The sequence below is a fragment of the Cornus florida genome, unplaced genomic scaffold, assembly GCF_030987335.1.
Source record: "Cornus florida cultivar Cherokee Brave unplaced genomic scaffold, ASM3098733v1 CherokeeBrave_3.0.0_Hap2_Chr10, whole genome shotgun sequence".
NCBI classification, from domain to species: Eukaryota; Viridiplantae; Streptophyta; class Magnoliopsida; order Cornales; family Cornaceae; genus Cornus; species Cornus florida.
This window is the reverse complement of record NW_026775580.1, coordinates 89,716,931-89,730,786: the sequence shown is the minus strand read 5'-3', so window position 1 is coordinate 89,730,786 and position 13,856 is coordinate 89,716,931. Positions and strand designations below refer to the sequence as shown.

General features: G+C 30.2%; 2 protein-coding genes and 1 pseudogene across 2 annotated transcripts; 2 read left to right on the top strand and 1 right to left on the bottom strand.

The window, feature by feature from the left end:
- Positions 1-147: 147 nt before the first annotated feature.
- On the bottom strand, positions 148-3,238 carry LOC132278106 (amino acid transporter AVT1I-like; annotated as a pseudogene).
- A 1,696-nt stretch (positions 3,239-4,934) lies between these two features.
- On the top strand, positions 4,935-5,282 carry LOC132278105 (uncharacterized). Its single transcript, XM_059779927.1, has one exon. It carries the CDS (start codon positions 4,935-4,937, stop codon positions 5,280-5,282), a length of 348 nt encoding a protein of 115 aa, XP_059635910.1.
- Positions 5,283-8,041: 2,759 nt separating this feature from the next.
- Positions 8,042-8,718, top strand: LOC132278847 (uncharacterized). The gene has a single exon (XM_059780746.1). The coding sequence runs from the start codon at positions 8,248-8,250 to the stop codon at positions 8,590-8,592; it is 345 nt and encodes a 114-aa protein (XP_059636729.1). The 5' UTR covers positions 8,042-8,247; the 3' UTR covers positions 8,593-8,718.
- The last annotated feature ends 5,138 nt before the right edge of the window (positions 8,719-13,856 follow it).

Here is a 13,856-nt window from a genome sequence, read left to right as displayed (position 1 = left end):
TTGAAAGCAAACATTTTTTGTTATGGAAATATCACACTTAGAATAAACATTCCTCTAAATATCAACCACGAAAAAGTATGTAACATACTATGAAAAAGTATGTAACAAAATATTAGTACACACAATCTTCAATAACTAAAACTCCTATTAATTCCACCCAGCGAAATCTGACCCTCCTCGTAAGTAGCCACAAAATGTCTCTTTTAAAGACGTATAAGTACCAACAATTGTTGTGAAGATACCCATAACATGATGCCACCTATAATCCCCAATTCAATTCATCCATAATTACCTGTAATCTTCAAGTGGCACAAGCATGGCAGTAAAATAGATGTTAGAAAACCTAGAAAAGCTCCCACAAGTGACATGAGGTGTTCAAAAAGGAGGATAGTCATAGCTACAACAACTGTGCTTATCACTAAGCAGGTCTTGGACAATAGGCTAAAGAGTACTCTCTGATTGCTAGAATGGTAGAATTGGCTTTCAATAGTGTGCACAATTGGTGTTACCGTCAATGCATACTCTGAGACTGGATTGAGCAATGTAGTGTATATGGCCACTTTTGAGCTAAGTTTTTCGGTAGGAAGACTTAAGGTTATCTGTGACTCCACCTTTGAACCAAACATTAGATACCCAATAACCGTCATCAACACATTAGCTGTGGTACATAAAATAAAGCATAACACCAAAACCTACAAAGACAAGGCATAAAGTGAGATCGAGACCACAAGTCACTTATGAAAAAAACATAACCTTGGTTATAGCTAGTTCAAATACCATTGTAACATACGTATATACCTTCGAAAACTGAGGCTTCTTGTTCATAGAAGCGTAAAGAGTTGGAAAAATAGGATGTGCAGAGTAACAGAAAACATATAAGCTAATAGCAGTAGGTATCCCCTTCCAATGTAGAGTTGTCCCTTTCTCATGAACCCCAATGCCACTAAATGCACCAGTCCAAAAAGTTGAGCCAATGATTATAACAAAAGCGAGAACTCCGGTGGCAGAGATATAAGAAAGAACACTCAGGTCATTAAACCAAACAGTAGGCATTACAAGACCAACTATCATTACAAAAGTTGGTGTTCCTCCATTATTCGGAAATAATTTGTGTAAATTATCACCTTCAAGAATCAGGAATCCCATTGCAAATAAGTAGAGCTCTATGTTCATTAGAAATAAAATGAGCCATCTACATTTCTTTCCAAATGCACGCTCGCCAATGTCTGGATATGTTTTACGGTTATGATCCACATCCATACATCTTTTAATTAACAAGCTTGTATAGAAGTTTGCAATGGTAATTACAAAAAGAAATGCCAAGCTCACCCAGCCTTCAGATGATAGTGCATATGGGATTGACAGTAATTCAACTCCTGATAAACAAACAGAAAAATGAAAACTTTCATTTCCGTCTAGCCCTACACTTCAAGGAACAAACAAAAATTAAAAAAATTTCATTTCCAACTACATTTCAAAATGTAGTTGTCTAAACAACGCTTATAGCTCGAATTTGTTCCATGAAAATGCAAACGTATATAAAAATGATATTACATTTTAGAATGAACAAAAATGCCATATTTAAATGTTTGCAATAAAGATACAACTAACCATTGGAAAATGATACTTGCACCGAATAAATAAACCGATTTCTCTAACATAATCCATGTTGCAGTCTATGTGGATATGCCATGTCATAATATTTAAAGTAATAACAATTAAATTTCTCTCTCTTCCATTTTTTTTACAATCTTTTCTTATCTTCAGCCAAGAGTCCAATATTTCTCTTTTTTTTTTTTTTTTTTTCATTCTCTCTCTCTCCAGTTTTTCTTTAGTCATGCCTTCATTAATTTCAGAGAGAAATCTGATTATTTGTTAGTGATGATGACTCCTAATAAAGTTTCAATAAAATCAAATTGTATTACAGAAAATGAATGTTAATTGAGTTCAAAGTGATTGTTGAGACTATTTGTATAATTTTTTATGATAAAATCATCTTAATAAAATTAAATGGTATTGTAGAGAGAATGGATGTTAATGGAGTCTTGAATATTAATAAAATCATCTCCATATATTTGTATTACCTTTACCTTGGGGTATTGTCTCTTATTTTACGATTTATTAAACCTATGAAATCCATAAGGTGGTTGATGTTGTTGTTGTTTGTTTTTTTTTAACCTTTCTAAAGTTTACTACACTGCCGAAATAGAGATTAGAAATATTTATGGAGAAAAAATTAGAGTTAATTAAAAAGAAACTAAATTCCCAATAGAAGACCAATGGTTATTCCAAAGATAATTATAGAAAAGAAAATGGAGATAATTAAAGAAGGTATTAAATTTTTAATAAAAGACGAAGAACTAGGGGATCGGAAATAAAATTAAAAATTTAATACTTTGTAATGAGTCACCACTAAATATTATTTGTCTTTTTGTGTCACATAGATTTTGCCTAACAAATGGGTCTAAGTTATATTCTTAAGTATCGTGGCTCTTAACCATTTTAGCGGGAATTAGACAAACTTTATATATTTCCAAACAAACCTCATGGCTGGGTGGAAAAACAAGTTATTTTTTAAATTAAAAGGAATAAATGTTGTTTATTTGAACATGTGTATTTATTTCATATTTCTATAAAACAAAAAGAATCAAAAGAATTGAAAAAAAAAAACATTTTTTTTTTCTCTAATTAGAAGGAAGAATTTTTTTTTTCTTGCTCCAAGCCGAAAAATCTCAGATGTAATTCAGCCGGAAATGCATCTAACTCGTATATAATATCAAATAAAAAGAGATCTTAATATCCATTATTTAATCTAAATTCCAGTTTAATGAACATAGTTTTAAGGAACATTTCATGTTGACATTGGTTGGTATAATATATATATACACGATATATTGTCAAAGTCAAGAGCAAGAGGATGGTATATGTATAAATATTATAGTTGTATGGGTAAAGCAAGTGAAAAAAAAAATAACAAGAAAAACACATATAACACCGTAATCAATGTTAACTTTGATGCATATTATATTATTACCTTTTCAACAACATAGTCACAAAAATAAATAAATAAATGCGGAGAAAAAATAAATAAATTGAAAACTGTAAATCCTTTCAAACCAATACGTATATATAATAAATTACCTGATAGAGCATTGATTATGTTGAAGAAAGTGGAGGCAGTTCCTGCAAAGCCTCTGGAGTAGAGGAATCCTGATGAATAGGATTCAACCATCTCCATGATTAAAAGTGTGTGAAGAATCGAAAGGGTGGAATATTTAGTGTAGAAAAATGGTGGTAGGATATTTGTACTATTCCAAACTATGATGAACTGCATTCTTATTAATCCTAAATTTGAATTATGTTTAGAAGTGGTAGTAGTACACAACCCTCCCCCTCCTCAATATCTTTTTTCTCAAATGCAATTTTTTTTTTTATATACTAAATTCATTATCTTTAGCACTCCAAGCCAAGGTATGGTCTTCAATTAAATAGGTACGCACACATTTTGTGAAATATAGATCTTTGTAGATTTTATTTTATTTTAAGATCTTTTAATTTTTGTTTGTAATAGTAGATATTTATTTTATTTTATTTTTGAAATTTTATAGACCTTTTAGAGATAAAATGAGCCCAAAACACTTTTATGATTTATGCATGTGCATAAATGCATTATGTGATACTCTAATCTAATTTAATTTGAAATTTTAATTTTAATAAATTATACTTTTGCATTATATATATATATATATATATATATATATATATATATATATATATCAAGAAAACATGGGAAAAAGAGAGTAAATTTTTAGATAACTTATTTGAATTAATTTTTTTAATTAATTTGTGATGAACTTACGATGTCATAGTTATTAGTTATTGACTAATTTATATTTAATTAGTTTATTTCTTCCATGGTTATTGTGATAGTGCCAATTTGCATAAAATGAAATTTTATTTTAGTATTTTTAACATTTAGTTATTTATTTTATTAATTGTTACATTTTATTTTACATAAAAAAAAAATAATGTGTATGTATAGAGCCGAATTTTTGGTTCCAAATTTTTAACCACTTCAAACGTATTATACACGTTCGTATTCATATTCGAACTTTATATTTTCGGTTTTTTCAGCCGAATTTTTATAACGTATTAAAAAAAAATTATAATTATATCCATACGTTTTTAAATTCGTTTTTTTTTGGGTATCGTATTTTACTATGATTCCATCACGTAAAGTTGCGATATTGTTTATTACATTTGCACTACCTAGCAACAATTTTATTATTTTACCCTTAATGAAACGTTTGACTTACTACATTTATTCACATAACAATCAAATCTTGCCACGTTATCTTATTTTTATCAACGGTGATGGATCATAAATGTACGTTGTCTTTGAAGGCATGAAATTACGTGAGGCCATTGACCCATTGTATTTGGCCTTTTGTTTTGTTTTTGTTTTTATTTTTTCAAGTGTTGGGCCTTGTCAAGCCATTGCAAAAGATCTCCAAGTTGACAGACCACATGGGGTGTGGTGAAGCCCTGAAACCAGGCAAGCAAGTTATCACGTGGATATATGTGTGTGTGCCCGCTAATATATACAATTAAATATGAATACAATTCTACATTTCAACATCAACTAGTATTCAGTCAAACTGAGCCAATCCAACTCAAACTCTTTTTAATCAACTTACACAGCCTGTGAGCCAATTTAGACCATTCAATAAGTCTTCAAAAGCCACGAAACCGACCCCTTAAAAGTCCTTGTACAGGGCCACATTATATATATATATATATATATATATATATATATCTTGACATGCACATTACTACATTATCTCAGCTGAAAGATAACTGCTAGGGTCCCAAATACATCAGTAGCAGAGAGACCTTTGGAGCTAGCTAGCTCTTGTGGTTGCAACTGATCATTAATGGATGCCAAAAACTGTTTCAGCTCAGGCAGTACTGGAAGTATACAATTGGGACGGTACTATGAAAAGGTGGAGTCCATGTCGTCCACAACAAGCAGCAGATCATCATCAAACAAGCAGCCAATATTGTGGAGACTGATTTGGAAAAAGTTGAAGAAAGAGAAGAGGAAGGTGATTATGTCTCCAAGGCAGCATGTACAGGTCTCTTATGATGCATATTCTTATTCTCAGAATTTTGATGAAGGATCCACGTGGGATGAGCCCGATAACCTCTCCCGATCTTTCTCTGTTCGCTTCTCCGATCCCTCCAGGATCTCTGCTATTGTTAATCAACAATTAGTACTGTAATATATATATGATCATGTGTAAATCAACTATTTCCCATTTATTAGCTAGGTTAATTTCTAAGTTTTGATGGATCAAATGTGTTTGATTATGGAAGTTAAATTAGTAGAGATGTTCTTCCATCCACTATTTACAATGCTTCATTGATTCATGTGTGTTTGTGCACGCACAAATTACCTTTATGCTCAGGGGGCACTTGGCCCTGGCTGGACTCGCCCAATATACATATAGAATTTTTTTTATATTTTATATGTATATATGTGGAATTTTTTATATAATCCCTCCTTAAAATTATTAGTTTTTAAAATTATCTCTTATTTTTCTAGTTTCTTTCCTAATTTACTCTTCAAATTCCTTAAAAAATGGTTAAATTTTCCTTATTAAATTAAATTTTAATTTTTTCCTTTTTAAGTTGTCATTTTTCTTATTTTTTTCCCTTCTACTCTTTTAACACTGCGCTAGATTTATTTATGTCTTCTTGGCAAAACAATGGTATTGATTTTTTTTTTTTTTAAAGTTATTTAGTAGTAAGGAACAAGATAAACCAGACCTAAGAGTCTAAGACAACCAAACAAACTTGAAATAATAGTATTAATTATCACTTATAAAAAAAGAAAAAATAAATAAAAAGGACATAAATAAATATCATTATTCACGGTTCATTACCTACTACATATAGTCAAGAAAAATTAAAAAGAGGACCTAAACAGTAAACAATGACGATTTTGAATAAAGAGGTAAGTTCCACACTGGTTTTATCGTCTTGGTCCCTGTTCATGGCCTAGCCTAAAATAAGTCATCAATGCGGCCTACCTCAGACCCTTTGGGCCCACAATAGCTGTACAATGAATACCAAGCCCATTACTCCGTCAACACTAGACCGAAGCCCAATATAGGTTCTAAAAATCTGTTGGGCTGGGTATCTTTATTACTTTTTTTCCCTTCTCGTATTTGATCCATCAAAAGATCAACTATGGGAAGCAACAATTTTTTATTTTATTTTAATAGACTCAACTTCGACATTATTTGCATATAAGTTTAATAAGAATTGAGGGTGAACAAAAAATATAAAAAAATAAAACACTTTTTACAAATTAGGGATGATTGTTCCCTTACTCTCTTCGACTATGAAGAGGTTGCGCTAGTTAAATTTTTTTGAAAATATTTTGGTTTGCGGTTTAGATTTCAAATATACGATTTATCACCATTCCGAATGAAACATTTTGATATATGTCACCGTTTAATACCCTTTTTTATATCTAACCATTTTACTTTCCCAATACAATCTAATTCTATATTTTTTTTTTCAAAAATAATTTTTTTTATTTACTAAATTCAATATATTTTTCTCAAATGCAATTTTTTTTTTTTTTTTTAATTTTTTATACTATATTCAATATCTCTAGCTCTCCAAGTTATGGTCTTCAATTAAGTAATAGGTATACAAACACACATTTTGTGAAAATATAGATTCTTATAGATCTTTCTAGATTTATTTATTTTTATTTTATTTTAAGATCTTTTAAATTTTGTTTGTAATAGTAGATATTTATTTATTTTTTTTTTCAAAATTTATAGACCTTTTAGAAATAAAATGAGTCAAAAACGCTTTTATGATTTCAGCATGTGTATAAATGCATTATGTGATACTCTAATCTAATTTAATTTGAAATTTTAATTTTAATAAATTATACTTTTGCATTTGTTATATATATATATATATATATATATATATATATGTTATCAAGAAAATATGGGAAAAAGAGAGTAAATTTTTAGATAAACAAAGCTGATTATTTGAATTATAATTTTTTTTATTAATTTGTTATTAATTTATGATGTCATAGTTATTAGTTATTGACTAATTATATTTAATTAGTTTATTTCTTCCATGGTTATTGTGATAGTGCCAATTTGCATAAAATGAAATTTTATTTTAGTATTTTTAACATTTAGTTATTTATTTTATTATTTGTTACATTTTATTTTACATAAAAATAATAATAATGTGTATATATAGAGCCGAATTTTTAATCATTTCAACGTATTATATACGTACGTACATATTCATATTCATATTCAAATTTTTACTTTTTCGTATTTTTTAACCAAATTTCTATAATGTAGTTTTTTAAAAAGAAATTAAATTCGAATTCATTTTTTTTTTTCCATACCGTATTTTACTAATTACGATTCCATCATGTGAAGTTGTGATATTGTTTATTACATTTGCTCCACTTAGCAACAATTTTACTATTTTACCCTTAGTGAAACGATTTGATTTATTACATGTATTCACATAAATGTAATCTCCAACCCAATCAAATCATGCCAAGTCATCTCATCTTTATCAATATCTTTTAAAATTATCAACGTTTATGGATCATCTCTCTATGTTGTCTTTGAAGGCATGAAATTATGTGAGGCCATCCACCCATTGTATTTGGCCTTTTGTTTTTTATTATTATTTTTTTGTAAGTGTTGGGCCTAGTCAAGCCATTGCAAAAGATCCCCAAGTTGACAGACCACATGGGGTGTGGTGAAGCCCTGAAACCAAGCAAGCTCGTAATCACGTGCATCACGTGCTTCCAGATGAGATCCCACACATACAACATGGATATATGTGTGCGTGCCCGCTAATGTATACAATTAAATATGAATACAATTCTACATTTCATCATCAACTAGTATTCAGTCAAACTGAGCCAAGCCAACTCAACAAACTCTTTTTAATCAACTTACACAGCCTGTGAGCCAATTTAGACCATTAAAGTCTTCAAAGGCCACGAAACCCACTCCTTAAAAGTCATTGTACAGGGTCACATTTTATATATATATATATATATATCTATCTTGACATGCACATTACTACATTATCTCAGCTGATAGATAACTGCTAGGGTCCCAAATACATCATTCGTAGAGAGACCTTTGGTAGCTAGCTAGCTCTCGTGGTTGCAACTGATCAATGGATGCCAAAAACTGTTACAGCTCAGGCAGTACTGGAAGTATACAACTGGGACGGTACTATGATGAGCTTGAGTCCATGTCGTCCACAACAAGCAGTAGATCATCATCAAACAAGCCAATATTGTGGAAACTGATTTGGAAAAAGTTGAAGAAAGAGAAGAGTAAGGTGATTATGTCTCCACGGCAGCATGTACGGGTCTCTTATGATGCATATTCTTATTCTCAGAATTTTGATGAAGGATCCACGTGGGATGAGCCCGATAACCTCTCCCGATCTTTCTCTGTTCGCTTCTCTGATCCCTCCAGGATCTCTGCTATTGTTAATCAACAATTAGTACTGTAATATATATATATATATGATCATATGTAAATCAACTATTTCCGATTTAGCTAGGTTAATTTCTAAGTTTTGATCGATCAAATGCGTTTGATTATGGAAGTTAAATTAGTAGAGATGTTCTTCCATCCACTATTTACCGTGCTTGATTGATTCCTGTGTGTTTGTGCACGCACAAATTAGTTAAGCAAGATAGCCCTTAATTAATTAGCTAACTTGAATACATTTATGTGCGTGTGTTATTATTTTTTCCTCTCGGTTTGCATGATTTGTCATGGAATTTTCTTCAGCTTGTTTGGCTTCTCTATTCCCTTTCTTGATATAACTAAAAAGCTCGGGGTGTGTGTGAGAGACATGTTTTGTTAAAAAAAAAAAGAGGTAAAATTGGAAATGGTTTAATTACATCGATCTCTCTTTGTACTTTATTATTGTTATTTGTTGGTTTTGCAAAATAGCTGTTTTTTGTAGAATTTGACAATGGAAATGAGAGTACTTGGTCAATTAAGATGAAGAATATCAAGTCTAGCATAATGTAAGTCCATAAAACCAGATATATAAATTGAGATTCAAGAAATCAATTGTTCGCAGCTCCCTTTTACTTTATTTGATCTAACCATCAAAGGCACCAAGAATATTTGATGAAACATTTCAAGAAGCCTCAATAAAGCGCCTCTGCCATCTAAACTTTTTAAATTTTTGTGGGGGCATCCAAAAAATGAAAAATTTAAAGAAAAAAAAAAAAGAACAAAACGGAATTTTCAGCATTTCTTTAAGTTTTAAATTTAAAATTACGGACAATTAGATAATTAACGTGATATTAAAATTTGTACTTCACATAAGGCAAGCAAGAAATATCCACATTTTATTCATAACCCGACACCACATACGACGGTTGCAAATTAAACCTAACAGTCAATTCCATCTTCTTTAAACAGTCGTTATATTTGGAGGTAGCTAGCCACATGTTGTAGGTGGGTGGGAACATATATATTCAATTTATGCATCATTATGCAGGCTGAAATAGTAGTTGGCAAGAGATATATATATTAAATGTGCAACATATATATATTCAACTGCCACCTCTAGAACATATATACCTTAGAAAGCTCAACAATTCTTGAGACCCATTCAATTAATCTGCTTACCATTATCTTTTTTATTATTATTTCCAATAACCCTCTTGCCTCCTTAATTGGTATTCTGGTTCTCCAACAACCAGCTCTTTTATATATATATATATATATATATTATCAAATGAAGTCACTAATTCAATCATACTTGCAACTTGAGACAAAATTACAAAAGGAATGATATATATGTATCTATAGAGAGAGAGGGGATGAGATTTGTATTTCCATCACGATGTTTGACAAATACATTGGATGGATAGAATATGGTGAAAAGTTTCCTCATGACATAGAGTACCTTTGAATTATTGCAACGAGTGCCAACACATTAATAATGAATAAATATTATCATCCATGTCCTTTAATCTTGGTTGCTTGCCGAGTGATTCTTTTAATGTTGCACTTTCGGCGTTCTAAATATGTTTAATTACTTAGATAGGCACGTGGATTTGATCAGGCCTCGAACTAATCACTACCGTGGGTTCATCTGGTTGTAGGAAATGAGAATCAAAGATCTAATCTTACAATTTTTCTTTCTTTCTTTCTTTTTTTTCTTTTATTGTAATCATGCAGAGCCTAATCTAATAATGAACAAAATGGATCAGGGGCAGAAATGGGAAGTAAATGTAGTAGGATTTCAAATTTTCTAACATTCATTATCTAAGATATCAATGAATTCGTACTATTGCACTTTGTGACGTAGACCAGTGTTAATTATGATGAGAATTAAGTTGTACTTTTCTTTGATGATAGAGTAACAAAATTTTGATACAATCTAATCTTGTGTGAGTGGACGCACAATTTTTCAAACTTCTATAATTACGAACTTCCACAAGAACTTTCATAACAATGGGCGATAATATCTTGAACATTTTATCTCTGACAAAAAAATCTTTTAAACTGTCTCCAATGCAAAATGTTATTTTTACATGAAATACTATATTTTAGCAATTCTGGTATAATAGTGTATTTAATCCAAAATTCTATTTTTTGACACAACTACTATTATTTTTCAACTATCATTCCCAACTATCAATTTTCAACAATCATTTTTTTTTTTTTTTTTTTTTGAGTGTTTGTATTTTATTTATTTTATTTGCCTAAATAAAAAATAATAATCATCAAATCTAACTTAGTCTTGAAATTTAAGCAACTTTTAGATTTACAGATATATATATATACACGTTGACATATATATATACACAAGCACAACACCAAACTACAAAATCTACGAGAATCAAAAGTTCAAAATTCATATATTTCAGTTTGGCAGAAGCAATATCAATAGCTATAGTTTGTGCTATATTTGGTACAAGATTTGACAAAGCTGTATTTTGGCCGCTCATTTAACAACCCATTAGAAAGTCCATATTAAACCCACCAGCTATATTTTTAAATTGACAGCCCACTGGAGTTGCTCTTACAATTAATCTCACTCTTAAACAAAATCAAAATTCGTTTCCTTCTTAGAACTGTTTAAAATAAGAAAATGATAAATTAATCTGAGAGTTCCATATATTCGGATTGTTTTATTTGAGTAAAAATGATGTCATCATGGTGTCATTAAATAAGATGATGTCATGATAATAATTATCCCTTACTCACATAAATTTTAGTTAGACTTGTATCACAACTATTTAAAATTAAATTCCATTTAGCATTGTATAATTACTTAATTAGACATTACATTTTGAAATGAGTGCATGGTTTGTAGCTTTGTTGAAGATATGGTTTAGATGTTCCACTGATGATACAATCTTAAAATTCAACTAATGCTATATTTGTGTATCGGATCGGTAATTTGAATTTAAAATCGAAATTTCCAATCCTAAATCCAATACACCGATTTCGGTAATTTGAATTTAAAATCAAATTTTCAATCCTAAATCCAATACACCGATTCGGTGTTTCTAAGCGCAACATAAATAAAAAAAGTTAAAATAATTTTGTTTTTTTGTAATTCCAAAAAATGCGTACTAATAATTTTTATTGAATAATGACACTTACCACCCTTAAAGAATGATCAAATAATAGGGACTTCCTTTTCCTTGGTTTAAAAAAGTAACACTGATCTTTCCTTGGTCCAGATTTCTGATATAAAATCTGATACTTTTGTTTGCTAACATTATGTTCAATATTTGCTATAAATCCGAAATAAGGTATAATAGTTATTTACCACTTTCAAATAAAATCGAAAGAGGGAGTCAATGTTATTTTTAAAACCTTACACGAGATATACTAGTATGTTGTTTGGGTTTTCTTTCGAAAAGTAAGAGTAATTATTCTTAATTTATTTAAACGAACTACAGTAGAAGCCTATAGCCCAGAGTGCACATATGGGGCGCATTCTGAAAAGAAAAGGCTTCACTTGCCAGTGCCTCTAAATACATTAAATTAATCGCTCAACTAACATTAAAAATTAAAATAAATAGATGCAAGTTGAATCCAAGCTTTTTCGTTTACAAGACTGTTCTACTTAAATTAATTTGTCCTTTTCTAAAAAAAATTAAATTCAAACAACTCTTTATGGGTTCCATCATCTGTTGACTAAAAAGGATGAGACAAATAGATATTTCAAAATATACTGCGGTCCGTCCTTGTCACGTTCTTATCTGTTATGAACGTGCTAGTTAGGAAGGGCCCACACGGGTTGTCCATGCGCTGCACTGCTACATGGGCCCACGTACCCGACCCAACCAAGTTCTAAAAATTCAGGCCCAGTTATCTTTCCAGTTGTTAAAAAAAAAACCTATTTTCCTGACCCATTTTAATTTTATTGTGGGCCTAGGCAAAAAAAAATTTGTGTTGCTAATGGGTGTTTATATTCTAATTTTTGGGCTGAATGGACTCAGCAGAGACGATGCCTCGCCCAACTACAAATGTATGACTCGTTAATGAGGAAAATCCATTAGCTTTGCTGTTAATAATTTGTCACTGATATAAAGCAGGCCAAAGGGCAAGTAGCCCGAGGACCAAGGGCAGATAGGCTCAAACCCACCAGAGCCCACCCCTTATCCATCCTTATCTTAGTACTTAAAGAAGAGGGAGAGGGTTTGAGTACAGGTATGGATAAAATGCCTATAAAAATATAAGAAATATATATATATATATATATATATATATGATATTTTTAGTTATTTATTTATTTATTTATTTTTTGACAACAATGGAAGGATAGGATCTCTAGTTAACAACCATGATATTTCTTTATCACAAGCACCAGTAATTATGAAAAACATAAAAAGAATATTTTGCAAACCAGTACCAGTACCAGTACCGTACATTTGAGGTTAAAAGTACCAGTTCTTGCACTTTAGACTAAGAATGTAACAACTTGTCTCATTTGTCATTAGTTATGTTTAACGGATGGAATAGCTTTTGAGAATTGCATTTCAGAAGTGCTTTTAATATCATAAAATTTGTTGTTGAGAGTGATGAATAATGAAAATGGACAGAGCAATCTCCTTATCGTTAAGTTTCAATTTTCGGAAAGAACTTCGTCTTCAAGTTTGGTGTTTCCCAAGTCTAATCAGAAGAGCTTCGAAAAAAGGCTCAGAAACTTCTATATTCAAGCAATCCAAACATTATTTCCAAATGGAAATAAATGTTTTTTAAGTTGATATATATTTTTTGAAAATTTTAAATAGTAGAAAAAATATAAATATTGACACTTCAAATTTGTACTCTTCTATTTCATTAATTTTAAATAACATTATAACACGACTAGATTGTCTTTCAAATAAAAAATTAAATCAGAATAGTTGCGAAATATATTCTTCCACTTCACTTTTGATAAATATTTATTTTATTAATCAAATCTTGTACAATAGCATAAAAATTGGAAAGAAAATATATTTTTCTTTGTTAAGTATTGCAATTGAATTTATTTAATTTTGATTTTAGATGTTTCTGTTTCTTAATCAAAGTGTCACAAATTTATGATAATATGTGCTTATTGATATTAGATATAGACATTTTTATTAGGATATCAAAATTTGAAATGACTCTTCAACATGGGTGAATCGAACACGACACGAGTTAACTAAATTAAGATTTAACTTAAATAGGTTTGAGTCTTAAGCCGATCAATACGATTATCTCATTTAGTTAGTCGAATCGTGTTTGAATTGATGAGTTCAACCC

What these genes read in the sequence shown, in the direction of transcription:
- LOC132278847 (XM_059780746.1), top strand. Translation starts at nt 8,248, where the DNA reads ATGGATGCCAAAAACTGTTACAGCTCAGGCAGTACTGGAAGTATACAA.
- LOC132278105 (XM_059779927.1), top strand. Translation starts at nt 4,935, where the DNA reads ATGGATGCCAAAAACTGTTTCAGCTCAGGCAGTACTGGAAGTATACAA.